Source organism: Aethalodelphis obliquidens, unplaced genomic scaffold (genome assembly GCF_003676395.1).
Source record: "Aethalodelphis obliquidens isolate GAN/ISIS:26980383/991018 unplaced genomic scaffold, ASM367639v1 scaffold4, whole genome shotgun sequence".
In the NCBI taxonomy this organism is placed as follows: domain Eukaryota; kingdom Metazoa; phylum Chordata; class Mammalia; order Artiodactyla; family Delphinidae; genus Aethalodelphis; species Aethalodelphis obliquidens.
Genome location: NW_020837948.1, coordinates 792,784 through 811,405, shown reverse-complemented (window position 1 = coordinate 811,405; position 18,622 = coordinate 792,784). Strand labels below are relative to the sequence as shown.

The window sequence follows — 18,622 nt, the reverse complement described above, 5'->3', positions numbered from 1 at the left end:
AACAAAAATTTGTTTTGATAAAATTTTTAATATGGGCCTTTATTTGCCAATAAAATCCTTTGTAACTGTGAGTTTTATTAGACTATTTGAATAGACAAACTGAAAGCTTAGGATAGAAAAAAATTATATATATATATATATACATGTATATATATATATATATATATATACACACACACACACACACACACACACACACATACACACACACACATGAAGTGGTGTCTTTGAGATCCAGTTTCCAGCCTGAAATGGCCTGATTTTGGAGTGTTGATTTGTTTTCACTGAAGTCAATGAGATTTGAGTCTAGCTGGGTATTGGCTTTAAAAGCTGAAAGTGAAGTGGGTGGCAAGTGGCAGCTCCCTCTTTCATGTAGTTTTCCATAATACTCATGGAGTTTCCTCATGGTCTATGTGATATAACTGGTATCGAAATAATTATATTAAATGAATATTCCTTTTTGGAATTCAAGGTTGACTCACTTTTTGAGGAGGGGAGGGTGGCAGGGGATAAGAGACTTTATTTTAACTAGAGGCATTATTATAACCTCAAGATGTGCTCTAGAAAGAATAGGAGAACAAAAAGTGTACCTGTGAACATATTTTTTGTCTTAGTGAGATTGCGCGACACAGTTAGTGTTCGGAATTGCAAAAAAAAAAAAAAATTGACAGTTTTGTCAATAGAACAGAAATGTGTTTTGGCTAAAATTATATTTTGTAAGTTATTTAATTACTTCGTTTTATATTCCCTTTCCCATAGCCTTTTAGGCACTTCATACTTAAAACCAACAAGTGAGAGGCCTCTTTTCAGATCTGGTTTATTTTTGGAATGCCTGAGTGTGTTTCTGGATGGGTGGGGGGGGTGGGGGGGGCGGTGCGGCGGGGCTGGTGTTTTAATTCTTGACATGCTCGTCTCAGCATGTTTTGCTATTCATTCTGGATCTTAAGTTTGCAAATTCTGCTGAAAATTCAGTGATGTATTTGAAATGAGAAACTTCTCTGTGACATAGTGTGAATGTTTGTGGCTGGACTCTATTGTGGAAACTTGTGGCTTTGTTTTTAATTGAGGTAGAAAGTTAAACTTCCGTTGTTCAGATTTTAGGTTTATCTAGTGGAATTGTGCCCGGTAGTTATCTAAATATGGACCAATTTTGGGAAATGAAGGTTGACAAATGTGTATTTGACTCTAGATAATCCTTTATTCAAAATCATAAAGGCTTACATCATTAGAGTTGTCTTAGGTTTTATGTTGTCTTGGGTTAAATGTGGTTGATGATCAGCATTATATCTATGAACTTCCTTTGGGAAAAGAGAAAAATTCAGTCTCCAAACCTTTTCTTGGAGACTAAATGTACCATATATGGATAATGAAAAAATTTTAGAAAGTGGCTTTGATTATTTTTAAATGGAATTTAATCAGCTTAGTTATTTTTCCTAGTTTGAAGCACTTATTTCCCAAATGTGAATAAAGGGAAAAGATCAACAATTTGGCCCCCCCCTTTTTTGAGGCCATTTTTAGTTTTCTGCCCCCATTTCCCAATCCTGTTATAAAATGAATTACGGGTATCCCTCTAAGTCCCTATAACCCCTTTTGGGGGTCACAGATACCTTTGATAATCTGACAAAAGTGATGGACCCTCTCCCCAGAAAGAAAATACAACATATACAGATAATTTTGCATACAACCTCAGGGGCATCACACATCTTCTGAAACCCAAGTTAAGGATCTCTAAGTAAACTCTGTAGAGAAAACGTTAATGCAATTAATTGATAAAATTAAGAACTAAGTATTGGCATAAAACATTTCAGATTGGAATTATCGTTAGATGATGGCCCCTACTAGCAAAATGTGACATTCCAACCAGCTTTGTTAGACATTATAACATCCAGATAGAAGGAAAAAAGAAGCAAAGTTCTGAGAGCTATTTTTAAGGAGTCAGGGCATCTCTAGACATGGGAGCCACTCCTGGTTCAAGGCAGGGGTCAGGGTGCCTGACAGCTTCTAGCAGGGTAGAGTTTGATAAACCACAATGCTCAGGATGCCAAGGGGTTAGCCATTATCTTAACCCCTTTCTCACCAAAAGATTTTAGTTTTGTGTATTGGGAAACAAGACGTCACTAGGGAAGAAAAAGATTTGCCTTACAACTTTGCTGGAACACATCAGTTTGGTGACGTATGGGACACCGGTATCATTTTTGAGAAGGTGCATAAAACCAAAGTAAATTATTCTCTATGTAGAACATTATTTACTAGTAACATTTGTTTGGATGTATTAGCTTTGACAATTTTTACCAGTAAATATTGGTTTTATTTAAAACTGGGAATCCAGTTTATAAATAAGATAGTTGATATATCTGTCCTTTCCCCCATGTAAAGAATAGTTTAAAGGTTTATGCTTACTTTTTATTTTTCTCTCTTGATGCCATGGAGTGGGGTGGGGGCGGGGGAGATCTTTGAGTCAACAACCGACAAAATATCTTCTTCAAATTTAAAAATTGAGAAAGCAGCACCTTATTTAAGTCTAACTGTATACCATTTTAGTGCATGTATTAGTTTTAATAATGATTTTTTGGTGCATGCCTTTGGGCTTATTCAAAAGTGTACAATAGGAAAGTATACGTATTTCCTTTCTTAGAAAGGAGATGTTTTTCTACTTTGCAACATGTGATTACAAAAATCTTCCTCTGTGGGAAGATTAACCATGTATTGAACTACTGAAAAGTATATATTTTTAGATATACAGAAAGCATCTACATGGAGCAGCATTCAGACCTATATAGAAGTCATAGCATTCTATATAGGACCAAAAAGGAAATAACATTAAACACTTAAACAGACTTTGTTGGGTAGAAATACCTTTAGATCTTGCATTGACTTCCAAAAAGAAAATGCCACAGAAGTTTGCTGAAAACTTTTGTTGTTTGAATTTTCTCTGTCAGTGTATTTAGCCCAAATAGAACAGCTTTGGGTTAACACATACGTAAGAATCAAAAAAACAAAGCTAACTAAATAAATCAGTCTGGTTTGCCAATCCAGCTTGACTGAAATAAGTAAACTAATCACTTGCAACATGAAAAACTGTTCAACTCCTCTAAGGTTTTGACGAAATAACCTTGGCTGATGTGGGAAGACTCCCACTTTGATTTCTGACCTGACAGTGAAGATTCATGCTTGACATGATTTCATACCTGACAGTGTCTGTTTAAGGAGCTGTGGTACAGTCTGCTAATTCAATCCCAGATACCTGTTGATTACCTGTGAGATCTAGAGTCCAAAGTAGCCAGCAGCTGTATCCCTGAGTGCTCTGTGCCCATCAGATCTCTTAAAGTAAGCAGGGTTGGGGCAGGTCACAGCTCTGATGAGTGACCTCAGGTGCTGTGGACAGCCCCAGATTTAAGACTTGTATCTGCTTTCTTGGGAGTCATCACTGAACTAATGTCCCACATGGTGTTACTTACTGTAGATGCTCTCTCTTGGAGGAGGCCCAGAGCACACATCCTAATTGCTTGTGGTACTCAGAGAGGGGGTGCTAACTCTGATGCCCTGGCCAAATTCCAGTTTAGGGATGTGGGTCTTCTTGCTATTCTAATCGGAAACATGCATCGCTTCCCATTTTCCCTGTTGATCTCAGTGCAAACTGCACTAGTATATTTCTTTGCCCCGACCCCAAGTCTCTAAGATGCTGGTGTGTATTATATAGGCCAAGTTCATGCCTTATCCTAATGCTGGAAAGTTGAGGAATGAGTGAGCTTGGTGTCACAGTGCCCTGTAGTTGGAAGGTAAACTCTTGTGGTGTTTTAGGGATGAAGCTGGCCCTCTTCTTAGCATAAGTTGGGGAATGTGCACTGGCCGGAGGCTTCCAGCCATGAGGTGTGAACTGAAACCTATTTTCCCTCTTTTCTTATAGCATGTTGAGAAAATCTGTTGGGTTTTTAGCAGTCAGGGAAGGCCGGAGTTCTGCAGCTTTAATCTGGGTAACTGAGGCTAGTTTGAGCAAGTCTTTGGTTAATTAACTAGGTTCTCAGATGCCACAGACTCCGTGAAAAGTCACCATTATTTTCAATGGTTGTGATAGAATTTCCCCCAGTAGCCATTATTTTAAGATTATATTGCAGAGTTGCTTTATTTGAGCTTTTCGTGTATACACAATCCCAAACTGGAAGAAATAATAATTAAAAAAAGGAATCCTGCTGTGAAAGGTATATATTACTCTAGATTTTTCTTACTGTAAATATTGTAAGATTGTAATACTGTCGATATTTTATTAACCAACAAATGTTAATCTATGTGAATTCAGACTTATTTTAAATGTGCTTCTTATTTACTGTGTGTGGTCCCTGTTGCTGACAGTATTAAGTTATATTCTGATGTAAGATTAACTTTATTAAAGAATGTAAACATTGTTTCCTTATGGGAAAACAAATAAAGTATAAAGAAGACAATTCTTTTCATTAAAATATACTGTGTATTTACACTTGCTAGACCCAGCACCACTTATAAATTTAGTACACTGTTCAAAATTTTAGTTAACACAGCTGACATGGATGTGCTCTGTTTGAAAGTCTAAGAGTAGGTATTGTTGGAATATAAACAGTTTGTATTTGTCTGCTGTGAATCATAATCTTGAAATTTCTAATCGAGTTTGTAAAATTTTTGTAGTAAAACATTTTAACGACAATTTAAAAATTTATCTTCTCTAAAGAATGGTCAAAACAATATCCTTTCAGAAATAGAATTGTTCTTTAATATCTTTCCAAAATGATTTTGGTTAAATGGACCAGATGTATGTTAGTTAAAATTTAAGACAAAGTTGTAATATTCTTTGAGTTTACAAGTTAATCCTTATTGGAGATGTGCCAATTATACAGTAGAATATCATTAATTTGCACTGTTTGGGGACCCCATTAAGAATGCTGAATTTTTCCAACTAAGAAGTAAGCAAATGCAATTTAAAAAGTAAATTTGAGCATTCTGTATTAAATATGTGCAGTTATTATCACATGAAGAAGCTCAGTGTGTCGGGCTGTAATATAACCATACTTGCTGTCATGTTCTCCCATCTCAGTGCTGGGAACTCACCATGTGGAAACCAAGCAAATGTGTTGTGCATCAGCCGGCTTGAGTTTGTTCAATATCAAAGCTGAAACTAGCGAGGTCTGCTGTACTGCTTATTGAAGTATTGTGATTCTTTTAGGCATTGATTCTTACAAAATATATACTGTAACAGTATACTTTGTACAGATTTAAATTTTATTTGAAAAAAATGAAATAAAGTAGGCAAAAAAATAAAGATGTTTATTTTTCATGTGACTATATAAACAGATCAGTCTTTTGTTTCAGTGCCTTTGGTGGGGGTGGTTATGGTTGCTCTTGGAATTTTTGGGGGGGAGGGGGGGATAGAAGCCATTTTAAGGATTCAGCAGCAGGTATACTTGCCTAATCATTAACTTGCTATAAGGATTAAGTGGGCTGTCTCACACTGGAAAACTATTTTCTATTTTATTTTAAAACAAATTTAATTTTAGAGATTTTATGTGAATGGCTTCCCTATCTTGCTTCTTGAGTCAGTTTTTTAAATTCTCTGGTGGTGTGATGGTTAACCAAGCTATCACAATTGAAGAGAAAGAGAAACTTTTGCCATAGATCATGTCCCTTTTCCATAGAAGGCTTTTTGTTTTCTGTCGTTTTAAATTTGAAGTTGGTTTGGGTTACAAAAGAGTCATGACAAAAGATGAAGAGAATCCTCTGCAGAAAATAGCAGTTGTGCTTGAAAATAAGATCCTTTCAAAAATGCTCTTCTAGTGAGTGGAGTGGTAGAGTGGTAGACAGTGAATGAAGTTACCAATAAAAATGTGGCACAGGAGTGATCCTTCAGAATAGTTTTAATCGGACCTTCTCAGAGAAGATTAGATTATCTGACCAAAAAGAACCATCCCAGTTATGGCCTCTGACTCAAAAAGCAACAGTGGCTTCAGGTGTATGGTATTTTCCTCAACCTTTAGAAATGGAGTTGGAAGTTTTATTTGTGCTTTCTCCTCATTTTATCTTTTCTGATGCTTTCACTTACTTTTAGGCTGGATATGAGAAGGTTTAGAACAAGCAGTTGCAGGAACAACGTTCCTGCAAAAGTCACACTATAGAAAATTTTTTCATTGTTATTTAAATGTGTATGACAGTAGTTATACTCTAAAAACTGATGCATGGCCATAGAAATATCTCAAGTTCACAGTAGCACAGTTTCAGGCTTCCCTGGGTAAATTCCAAGAAAGTTTTGTTGTTGTCATTGTTGTTGTTTTGGGTTTTTTCCTGCTAAAATGGCCCTCCTTTGTAGAGAACAGCTGACTATCTGTTGGACTACAGCTAACCACAGCTAGCTAGCTTTGGACCAGCTTCCACATCTGACAATCACCAACTCCAGTAAAAATAATAGACATTTTGCTGCATGAAAACTTAAAGCTGAGGGTTTTGGGTAGGTAGGGCAGGTACTAAGAAACTCTAATTTTCCCTAAGTTCGGTAGTGCCTCTGATTTGGGTGGCACACAGAGAACAGGTGGGTACTTCCTGAAGATTCCCCTCTCTCCTCAAGGTGGAATCGGACAAACTCCTGGGTCCCTGTCCCAGAGGAGGGCTCTCTAGTACAGGACGTTGTGGTAGAAACTCTAGCCACGATTTGTAGTAAGTATAAGGGAGTGAAAAGCCAGAAGCCAGGCCCCTTCCTAACTGTCCTGTGGCCTTAATCTTTAAAAGATTCCAAATGGGACTATGATTAAATATGCCCTGTGGTTATTTTGGAGGGCTGGAGGTGAGTTCTATTGCAGGGCTACAGGGGGAACATCCCAGACTTGGGATGGGTCTGAACTATATAGGGCAAGGCTTACAGGCCCATGTGAGCCTCTCAAGAAAGGGGCCCAGCATGGTCAACAGAACTATTAGTCATTTTTATTCAGCACTTTCTTTTCTAAAGTGATATAATTGGCAATTGCTTCCCACCCCCCACCTCCAATGGATGTTAACTTTTATTTAACCATGTGGTATGTCATTTACTTAGGCCCTTTTGCATGGTTTTTAGAACTCCCTTTGTTCCTAGTGCCAGTAACAATTTCTAAGCGGATTGGACTTTTTGACTTAGGGTACTGGGTTGTGGAAGAGGTTCTGCTCATTCAGGATCAGAGGAAAGAGATCCCTTTTTCCCTGTTTGGCTGCCCGGTAACCTCAGGGCCAGCACAGTCACTACTGCTTTCACTTCAGCACCATCCCCCACGCTTCCGGAACTTAAGGAGGAGGAGCCACTTTTTTCCTCTGAAAATGGGGATTCTACCTTAATTTTGCTAATCTCTGGAGTGTTTCCAATAACGTCGTTCCAGTTTTCCTACCAACATTGATTTTCATTCATTTTGATCAAATCATGCCATTTGGCACTTAGGCTGGCAGTGAGAATATGTCGCAAACAGACTCACTGAATGTTGCAATGTTTAAAAAAGCAGGATATCCCTACCTCACAGCCAGCAGGGTTGTCCAGTTAACCCCACCATCCTAGGAATCCTGACTCTCCCTGCATGCTCAGCTCACAACTCAGACCTTCCCCAGGGAGCAGGAGTTTCTTTGTCAGCCTCCTAGGGAGATTGGCAGCCGCTCTGACCTAGCTCGGCCTTCGCTTTCTGTCTCTGGCAGTGACACTAAGGGTGGGTCTGTACTGCCACCATCCTAAATTTTTCCAAGCCCCCCCACTTTTTTGTTTTTAAAGCTAATATCGAGTGCTTAAAATATGCAAGCTAAGTGTTTTATCTAGGTTATTTCATTAAATCTTACTACAACCCTATGAAATAGGCACTATTATTATCCCCATTTTACAGAAGAGGAAACTAAGACAAAAAGAGATTGAGTAGTATGCCCAGGGTCACACAGTCAGAATTCAAGTCATGAGTCCTGGCAAGCTGAGACCCTTGGTCTCAGACACTCTAGTGCCACCTCCTCCCCTAACTTGCAGGGTCTTCCTGACTTTGACAGTGCCTTACCTCAGGATGTATATAGCTGGATGGCAAAGCCAGCGTTCCCTGCGGCAAAGGAAGATTTCTCTGTATAACTCAAAAGCCACATTTCCTGTTCTGAAGGTTGATTCATGAATGAATCCACATTTTCATTTCCCCTGCCCCTTTCATGGGGGAATGACTTACTCGGAGCAGGTCTGAGGAAAGCTGGCAAATGGCCCTTCCAGGCCTCTCTCCACTGCTCTTGCTTAAAGTAAGTACAGCGCTGAGTGCTATTCCTGCCTCTTCCCATCCTCACCACGGTGACCTGATCAAAAAGCTCTGTGAATGAGCTCTTCAATTCTGTCTAGCGGAGCTGTCGATTTCTTTCTTGTTCCCAGATTATACCCCGCAGCTGACACCCTATCATCCTTATGGCTGACCTCCTATCTGGGTTCATTTGGCTCCAGATATAGGCTCAAAAAGGAACAGGAGGCAGTCTCCAGGAGAGGATCTGGATCTGCCCAGATTCCCCAAACCTCGCTATTTTCCAACAATTGGCCAAGTAATTGGATCAGTCAGGGCCAGCCCTGTAGTTTCCAGCTCAAAGTTTTGCTTGGGCTGTTACGTTTCTGAAGGCACTTTCCTGCATCCTCTAAAATACTACTTCCCAGATACTTCCTGACCTCTAAGGGAAGGTCCAGAGTGTCACTCTCCAGGGGCTTCTTCCAAAAATAAAATATGAAATTCCTTGGGACTTAGGGGTGGTTGAGAGGGCTGTGGTATCTATTAGAACTCTTGTCTGAAAAGGGACGATCATAATCCCTCATAATCCCTCATGTTTCTTGTATCCTCTAAAGCAGTGATTCTCAAGGTGTGGCCCCTGGACCAAGAGCATTAGCATCCCCTTGGAAATTGTTAGAAATAGAAAAAAATTTTTTTCCCAACTTTTTGGCTGCGCCACACGGCATGTGGGATCCTAGTTCCCCAATGATTGAACCCACAACTCTTGCATTGGAAGCACGGAGTCTTAACCACTGGACCACCAGGGAAGTCCCCAGAAATAGAAACTTCTTGGTCCACACTCCAGACGGAACTGAATCAGAACCTGCAGGAACCCAGCAATCCCTGTTGTAACAAGCTCTCCAGGTGACTGTGAGGCACAGTGAAGCGTGAGAACCACTGCTCTCTAAAGCAAAGCTTCTTTATCTCTTTTGGAGTTTTAGGTTTGAGACTCATGAAAGCTTGGGACCCTCTCGCCTGCTTCACAGACCTCCTCAAGTCCGTGTTAAGAATCCCTGCTCTGGAACTTAGAGCTTGTCCATGCCTCTCTGGCTTCCACCCTCTCCACACCACCTTGAGAAGGGGTGGCCACATGCTCCCTGTTTGTTCCTTCATTCATGTCCTGTTGGTTGTCGCTGAGAGTGGACAGCCCCCGTGCCAGAGAACACAGGGGAAACGGCTTCCTGCTCCATTTGTGCTGCAACTGTAGCCTGTGGCCTCTGAACAAAAACCAAATGCTTGGGCATGGGGCACCAGGCCAGAGCCTGGGCAAACAGAAAAGTGATTTCTTCTCCTGGAGCTGGGAGCTGTGTGTCAGAGCAGAACTGCTAAAAACTGTGGAGCTTCCTCTGACAGTCCTGGCTGGGGCATACTGACGGCAGCTAGAGCTTTGTCGGTGGCAAGTCCTGGTTATGCCTGTTGTCCCTGTTTAATTGTTTGCGGCACCCCTGTTCAGTTACACAGGTATCCTGGTTTGGGTAACAGATTATATGGTCCCCCATTTACTCACCTAATGGCCTCCTCACAGGTCTCCTTATGGCCGTTCTTGCCTCCTGTAATCCATTCTCCACACAGCAGCTTGCCTATAAATATGGTTACAAGACCCTTATGATCTGGCCCCATCTAACTCCTCAGTTTTCTCTCCTTCCTTTCACCTCCTTGTTCATCTCTCTTAAGTCATACTGGTCATCTTCCCGTGTCTTGAATGCATGGAGCCCATTGCCACCTAAGTGTCTTTGGCCTTGCTCTTCCTTCTGCCTGGAATGTGCTTCCCTACAGATCCTCACACAGTGGCCCTTTTTCATAAACAGGCTTCAGCTTTCATGTTCTCCTTTCAAGGAGACCCCCTTCCAATCACTCTCCCTCACAGCACTGTTTCCTTTTTCTTCCTAGTGCTTATCACTGTCCAAAACTGTCTTTTCTTTTTCTGTTGATGCGCTAACACTGTGAGGGCAGGACTGAGGCATCCCCAGTGCCTAGACAAGCCTGGCACACAGCAGATACTCAGTAAACATCTCTTAGCTGGCGGTTGGACTTCATCCACTCCCAGAGTGCCTCTGGGGGCTGACTTCCTCATCCATGTTGAAGGCAAGTACTATCATCCTGTTTTATCTCACCTCTTGCCCACAGGTGGCATAGGACAGGGACCCTGAATATGAGATGATTCTTCTCTGCCCGCTGCCAACTCTCCTTAGCTTCCTGCACCTCCCACCTCTGTACGGGCCTCAGCATCTCCTCTCCCTAGGTATTTCATCTCCAGATGAGGTTCTGGGGAAAGGGCAATAACCCTGGCCTCAACAGATAGCTTAATGCCCACTCTGCCCACAACTGCCCCCCAAAGCACTGTGGGTTGGGGCTCCAGCCATTCAGCATGCACTCAGGGGGCCCCTTGGCCACTGAGCATTTGATGGGCAGCATTCTTCTGGGCTTCTTGATGAGCTGGGAACTCACTCTCCCTGGAATCCACGAGTTGAGGGAAGGGAGGAGACTAGCTATCCAAGAGGTTATATGCCCTGTTTCCAAATGCCACAGGGTAGGAGGTGTCCAGAGAAGTATGGCTTCCATAGAGCACCAACATCACTGGTGACGTTTCACCAAATCCTGGCTCTTCTACTCTCTGTTACTTGGCCCTCCCCTGAGTCTTTAAAATGAGAGTGGTGACAACTAAACCCCCTCCCTCCCATAACATTCCAGGGCAGCAGTGAAAAAGAACCTCCCTCCTTCATTCTAAACCTGAGGAGGAAATGAGGCTCCTGAGCTCAGCTGACTTTAAAATAAATTTAGGCTCCAAGATAAATTTAGGGCTATGGAATATGGACTCAAATAGCAAAGTCATACAGAGATAGGAGGTAGAGTTTGAGAGTTTCCAACCAACTCGCCATAAAGTGAGACCCTGATGAGAACCAGGCTGCTGCATGGTGGGCAGAGGATAAGGAAGGGGAAGCAAGGACTTGGAGACCAGACCATCACTCTGGAGGATTTCCAGGGCCTTTGTCCGAGTTCTGGCCTTTGGGGAAGGAGCATGGAGGTGGAGGTTAAAAATATTAGGTTTGAAATCAAATCGATGCAGATCCAGACTCTGTCACTCACTAGCTTTGTGGTCTTCAGCAACTCTACCTAACCTCCCCTGGTCTCAATTTCCTCATCTATAAATGGGATAAGAGGGCTGACTTCATTTGATTGTTGGGAAGATTAAATGAAATCATTCCTGTGAAGAACTTATAGCACAGAGTAGTGTTTAATAAATGCTTTCATCATCATTATCCTTGCTGTTGTTGCGGTTGTCGGTCAGAAGGGAGACAAATGTGGAACTTGTGTAGCCGATAGGAGCCCTGCTTCCGTTAGCCTCTGCGCTCCCAGGTGGAGGAGCCGTGAAAAGAGCACATGCCTCTCGAGAGTGACCAGCTAGACTGCATTTGGCTGAAGGGAGGGGAACCCAATCTGACCCCTTCCCATTTCAGCTTTGGTCCTACCTACATACCTTTCTCCTGCCAGCCCAAGGAGGATCCAGTCTGTGGTGCTCTCTTCACAGGCCCAGATGTGTACTGGACCAGATTTATTTTTGGTTTGTCGCTTACTATCTCTGTTCCAGGCCTGGAATGTCTGAGGTTTTCTAGGGATGGTGGAGGAGAGCGCTCTTTTGAAAAACAAAATGAGGTCTCAGTCTAGGGGCTCTGCTTCCTTCTGGCTACAGGCAACAACAGAGAATCTGCCATCTGCCAAGGGTGCAGGATGACTAGAGGTCAATGCTGAATATTAATTCACCTGTTGGACATCTAAGATAGCAGTTAATCAGGCCTGGGGAACAGCTCTTGCATAAGGAAAGGAGAGATTTGCCTTTGGCAGAAATTTTTATTTATTTATTTATTTTTGGCTGCGTTGGGTCTTCGTTGCTGTGCACGGGCTTTTCTCTAGTTGTGGCGAGCGGGGGCTACTCTTCATTGAGGTGCGTGGGTTTCTCATTGCGGTGGCTTCTCTTGTGGTGGAGCACGGGCTCTAGGCTCATGGGCTTCAGTAGTTGTGGCACACAGGCTCAGTAGTTGTGGCATGTGGGCTCTAGAGCGCAGGCTCAGTAGCTGTGGCGCACAGGCTTAGTTGCTCCGTGGCATGTGGGATCTTCCCGGACCAGGGCTCGAAGCCGTGTCCCCTGCATTGGCATGCGGATTCTTAACCACTGCGCCACCAGGGAAGTGCTGGCAGAAATTCTTAAGCTGGGGCTTTTGGGGGTCTGTAAAACTCCTGAAATTTTATACAAGATTATACCTGTATGTGCAAGGTACATTTTTCTGAGAAGAGGATCCATAGTTTTCTTCAAAACTCTCAAAGGAAGTTACAGCCCAAATAGGTTCAGAATCACTGGTCCTGATCTGAGAGTAGAAATAGAACCCTCCTCTAGTGGGTCTCTGAGAAGCTGCATTCTTCAGCTTGGCTGATCAGAAGGACTGAAGAGGACCTGGAAGCAGGGCTGCTTAGGCTTTGAGGAAAAAGAGCTATTCTCTTTATTGCACCTAGGTTGACTGGTTGGAGCCTGACCTCTCCATTTGGAAGTTGGGGATTTTGAGCTAGCTAAATATCCCTTATTTTCTCTGAAGTTTGGTTGCAATATTATAAAGCACTCTAAACTGCCATATTTTGTGCCAGATGGGGGGACTGGCCTGGTGTCATCTCAGAGGTGGGAAGCAGGGTTGAGTGACTGTGCTAGGTTTGTGTGGTAGCAGTAATGGTGGGGGGTGAGGTGCAGGGGTCTCCTTATGTTGCCCTCATTTGGATGCTTGTTACATAGTTGGTACTCAGCCACAGTTTTTGCACTGATATGTAGTTGTTTCCTTCCTTTTGGAGACGTTAAATCTAAGTTCCATGGTCCATTTTTTAATTTCACCAAGGCAGTGGCTTCTCCTTACCCCTATGGCATCTTTTCATGAGACGCTAGGAGCCCCATTCTTCTCCCCAGCTGTGCTTATTTACTCCTTACCCCTCACCCTACAAATCCTGAAAAATAGCTCTGAAAGCCAACTTGGGGCCTTTGAGGTTGTTTGCTGCTCCTTGGAATATGATTCCATCATTGAGTGTATTCCAATTCTGGCCAGTCCTGGTACTGTCTCCTGCTTTCCTCAATACCCATCATTCCTTGTTGCAGCTGCTTGTTCATGTTTAAAAAATGGCATCTATCTCCCTGCTGAGAATTTTCCCCCTCCTCTCAAACCTCAAGTCCATGTGCTCAACCCAGCTTACTGGGTGGCATCAGAATGAGGCAGAGGTTTCCTAAGGCTTGCCTGTCCTCCTACCTGAATCAGGCAAACACTCTCTTAGCTCAGAGTCAGCTCACAAGTAGGAAGTATGGGCTGAGACTAGCTGAACACAATGGTTCCCTGGCCTCCCCCAAGAGCAGAACCTGATCCCTCTAGGGTGAATTGGCTGACAGAAGCTCCATGGGACAAGAGTTTCACTTTTCTTTGGGGGCCTTGAGTTGGAGTATTCTCTAGACATGAAATAGAGTCAAGTCTCTAGGACATAGGCCTCTGATTTGGAGTCATCAGACCATATAAGGCCACCCAGCCCACCCAAGAACACAGGTACACCCATCCTCACTGCCACTAGGGGTCTGGACAGGGGCCACCATCCCAGGACTACCCTGATCCTCACAGAGCTGAGGGGTCTGATGGAGGTATTAAAGCCCACACAGGGCAACATTTTCTCCACATGCTCTTCCAAAAGGCTCTCTATGCAGGGAAAATGAGGTCTTGGGAGGACCTGCCTGAGCCACATCCCCTCTGTGAAAGATGGGCCTACGGACTGGAGACCATGACGTCTGACAGAGAGTCAGCCCTTCCTCCTCCTCCTCACCCAGGGCCAGCAAAACTGTTTCTGGTCCTTCCATCTTGCTTCATTGCTCCTCTCCTGCACACTGATCCACTCAACCCGCTCATTTTACGCTGGCTCTGAATAACTATGACTTGAGCTGTCTCTTGATTGTAGGGCTCTGAGGATGATAACAATGGAAAGCAGCCACCCTCTGGTGTTCGCTTCCTCCTGAACCCTGACTTCTACGAAGGAATTGTGAGGGAAAGGAAAGGCCTCCAAGGCCATCTGGCCTCACAGTCTGCTGCCAGGCAGAATGAGCCACCCCTTGGTCCAGGCCGACTTGTCCTTTTAACCTTATAATAGTTCCTTGGGTTATACAGAGGCTTTTTATTTTGATCAAATGTATCTGTCCTCTCCTTCATGGCTTTGTATTGTATGGTTTTTAAAGAAGGTTTCCCTTTGCCCAGATAATAAATGTATTCTCCCATATTTTCTTATATTTCTTTCATATTGGGTTGGCCAAAACTTCATTCGAGTTTTTCTGTAAGATGTCACGGAAAAACCCGAACAAACTTTTTGGCCAGCCCAATAGTTGTACTTCTATGTTAGTTCTTTAATCCATCTGGAATTTATGTTCATATATGGTGTGAGCTAGGGATCTAACCTTATTTTCTTTTCTTTGGGCAGAGGGTCACGTGCTGCCCAGAATTATTTATCCTATAGGCCATCCTCTGCCCCGTGACTTGAAATACTACTCTTCTCATATTCAAAAGTCCCGTAAATATATGTGACTGTCTGGATTCTCTATTCTGTTGCATTGAACTTTTTTATATTCCTTGTGCAGTACCATTTTAATAGTTGTAGCTTTTGAGTGTGTGTCGATACAGTGTATTTTTCTCTTTCATTCTTTTCCCCCAAATTGTTTTGTTATTCTTACATATTTTTTCTTTCCAGATGTACTTCTCAGTCAGCTTGTCAAATTTCATTTGACAAGTCCTATTGGGATTTTGGTTGGGATTTTATTTATCATGTAAATTAAGTTGGGAGAGAGTTGATATCGTTACAATATTGAGCCTTCTTATCCAGAAATAGAATGCCTCAGCTATGTTCTTTTTTTTTTTTTTTTTTTTAATAAATTTATTTATTTATTTTTGGCTGTGTTGGGTCGTCGTTTCTGTGCTAGGGCTTTCTCTAGTTGCGGCGATCGGGGGCCACTCTTCATTGCGGTGCGCGGGCCTTTCACTGTCTCGGCCTCTCTTGTTGCGGAGCACAGGCTCCAGACGCGCAGGCTCAGTAGTTGTGGCTCACGGGCCCAGTTGCTCCGCGGCATGTGAGATCTTCCCGGACCGGGGCACGAACCCGTGTGCCCTGCATCGGCAGGCGGACTCTCAACCACTGCGCCACCAGGGAAGCCCTCAGCTATGTTCTTAAGGGCCTCCAGGGGAGACATTCTCTCTTCTCCTGACCCCTGCAGTCTCTCAGTGTCCATTGGCTGGTGTCCTGAGCCACCAGAGCCTGGTGTTGCAGTGTCCTGTGATTCTAGCTTACTCATTCCCTCTTCCCACTCAGAGATGGATGAAACAGTTGAGTATTTGCTTTTGCTCAGGAATTCCAAGCTTTATCTGTCCAAGACCCAAAAGTACTCAGGGGAATTGTCCTATCTCTTTTATGCCCTGCTTTTATATCCCATTCCTAGAATCCCCCTTCTCGTCTTGCTCTCTCAGGAATTCCAATATTTCAAATCTAGAGTAGTACGGCTTAATATTTTCTTTAGTCAGGATTTCCCTGAGAGTCTGGTTGGCCTGAAACACAGTCTCTCATTCTGACCTTCTCTCTTTTCACATTGTTCCATGTAATTTCTAAGCTTCATTCAGACAAGATGATAGCTTGGAAGGAGAGCTCACAGGTATTCGAGAGAATAGCAGTGTTAATGATTCTATGCCCGATGCCTACACTAAAAGGAAGAGCTTATTGCCCCTGACTTGCCAACAGATAGCAGCCTATGACTCTGCTCACCACCCTCAACTTTACAGAGTGTCTAGGAATTCCCAGGCATTTTTGATTCCTGATTTCTGTGCACCAGCCTCAAGAGGCAGGTTGTTAGATCCAGCTGACTGCCAATGGCCAAGAGGTCCTAGCCCTTCTGCTCGAAACCCTTCCAGGGATAGCTGTATCCAGCTGTTTTGTTGCCAATATGAAAGCCAAAAAAGCCAGAGCTAAAGTTTTCTGGGCTCTCAGAGCAGGTGTGGCAGCCAGGAAGTAGGAAAAAGGAGCCTGACCAGGGTCCAGGTCCTCACCTCATCCCCCAGAATAGCTGAATGTGCTTTAAGGCCAGGTATGATGGCAACACAAAGATATAGGCAGTTTGCCTGAAGTGTTTGCATATACACCTGAGTACCAAGAAAGGCCATGGAGTCCAGACACCTGGACGTGCTTTGCCCGGCCATGTTCCTCTCCTGTTTCTGCATCCACTTGGCTGTCTCTGCATCACCTCCTCCTGTTTCCAGGTACCTTTGGGCAAGGTCAGCACCACTTACCACTAAAATATCCCCTTGATAAATCTTCACCTGCTGCTTATCCAGTGAATAAGATTTCAGGGTAAGGACTGCAGAATTTGTCATAACTTTGATTGGAAAGTTACTCCAAAAGTTACTCCATAAAATGATTCCTAGACATTTGTGTTTCAAAGGACAGAATGAACCACTCCCGCATAGTGAACCAATTTCAAGGCCAGGAAATCTGCCACAGGGGCTGAAAAGTTCTATAACACAAACAGAGCTACAGCGTCTGATTCCTCGAGGTCTCGCTTCCAAACACAATATGCTGCAAAGAATTTTCCCTAGCCATCTCCCACCACACCCCCCAAGTTGCTCAAGGCCCAGCCAGCCACCCAGTTTTACATGTCTAAATCTGAAATCAAAGTCCCAGGCAGGGAGAGGGATTGTCACAAGTAATTGCAACATCCCACAAGAATTTGTTTGGGAGTTAAAAGGAGCCAAACCTGGGCCTTCTCCAAAGCTTGCAAGTCTGAGTTTTTTGAGAACCACATTCGATCTGTTCCAATACGTTGAATGTAAACGTTTGTCTTGTGCCTGCTTGGCAGCTCTAGGGGACTCTGCAGGGCTCCTGTGGCCCACCATGGCGACCCGTGTGACTTCTCCTAGGAGAGGACAGTGTGGGGGACTGCCTGCTATGAGCCACAGGCCCCCAGAGTTGGCCTTAATCTTCTGAGCCCTGCTCGAAACACTATCCCAAGGGAAAAGGAGGAGTGAGGGCTCTGAGGGGCAAAGGCTCCCAAGTGGCTGCAGGAAGAGACTTGGATGGGAGGGGAAAGGGCATAGGCATCCTGCCACACTGCCACATCCTTTCTCAGCAACTTCTACACTCACTCTTCCCTTGCCCTCACCCTTACCTTATCTCATTTTATCCTTACATGTTAACTTCATGACATTATTTAGAGATGATGTTCTTTCTTTTTCCATATAGAAAATAACCACCTTCAAAGTGACAGCTTAGGGCTCAAACACAGTAGCTATTCCAGCTACATCTGAAGACAGACCAGCATTATTAGGGATACAATTGGTTGTTGTGAACCAGACAGTTGTCGTCGTCGTCGTCATCATCATCATCATCAAACAGTTACTACTTACTGAGCCCTTACTATACGCACAGACCCCTTGTGAGGCTGACATTATTACTTCCCTATTTAATGGAGTAGGGCCAGGCCTGGTGAGGTTAAATGGCCTGCCCCAGGTCTCCCAGTTGGTCAGAGGGGGAACTGGGCCTCCAGAGGGCCTGAGCCATTGCCATAGCTCATTTTCTTCTGGAAGAAGCAGAAGGAAGCAGAGCCCAGCAAGGCGCCTGCCGGCCCCAACAATCTAACACTGCCAGCAATGGTGGGAAGGGGCTTTCACAGCATGTCTTACCTGGGTCCCAGGTCCCCTACAGCCGACCCAGGACCACAGGGCCATGGTGACTCAAGGATGAGGATGCAGTGGGAGGGGAGGGTGAGGGCCAGCCAGTTCTGTCTTGTTCCTTAGAGAACTCACATGTCGTTGTAGGCAACTGGGGGGCCCAGTGCGCATGGGAGTCCTGCCTACCTCCTCCCAGTTCTCCAGGACTTCACGGGGGAGGCTTTCTCCAAGAGGGGTTATTCCTCATCCCCACCACTCTGGCCCTAGCTTCAAAGAACGCAAAGAGAGCCAGAGCAGGCCAAGATCAATTTCTACTTGAAGGCCAACAGTCCTACTGTCCCTCAGCCCAGTTTCTTTTCAATATAGCCCAACGTCTCTCTGTCCCCTCTGCTGATTTACATGGCAGGTTTATTTAATTAGCCAGAGGGGAGTCAAAGTGCAGCTTGTCCTCAGAGTTAATTAATACTTACTGAGCCACCACACTGTGAGTGATGCCAAGATTGGACTGTGTCCTCTATATCAGCTTAGGGAACAGACTTCAACCCCTTGTGCCTGGCTGGGATTGGGAACTGGAACCAGTTAAAGAGTAGGGATGATGGGGCCCTGAGCTATTGTGAGGAGCAGATGAGGCCGTACACCTAACATGTTTGCCATAGT

The 18,622-nt window shown here is 43.9% G+C and overlaps 1 protein-coding gene across 1 annotated transcript; it reads left to right on the top strand.

The window, feature by feature from the left end:
• Positions 1-902: 902 nt before the first annotated feature.
• IGIP (IgA inducing protein) lies at positions 903-5,313 on the top strand. Its single transcript, XM_027095711.1, has one exon. It carries the CDS (start codon positions 4,983-4,985, stop codon positions 5,142-5,144), a length of 162 nt encoding a protein of 53 aa, XP_026951512.1. The 5' UTR covers positions 903-4,982; the 3' UTR covers positions 5,145-5,313.
• The last annotated feature ends 13,309 nt before the right edge of the window (positions 5,314-18,622 follow it).

Excerpts from the sequence above, each read along its gene's own strand:
- IGIP (XM_027095711.1), top strand. The coding sequence starts at position 4,983 with ATGTGCAGTTATTATCACATGAAGAAGCTCAGTGTGTCGGGCTGTAAT.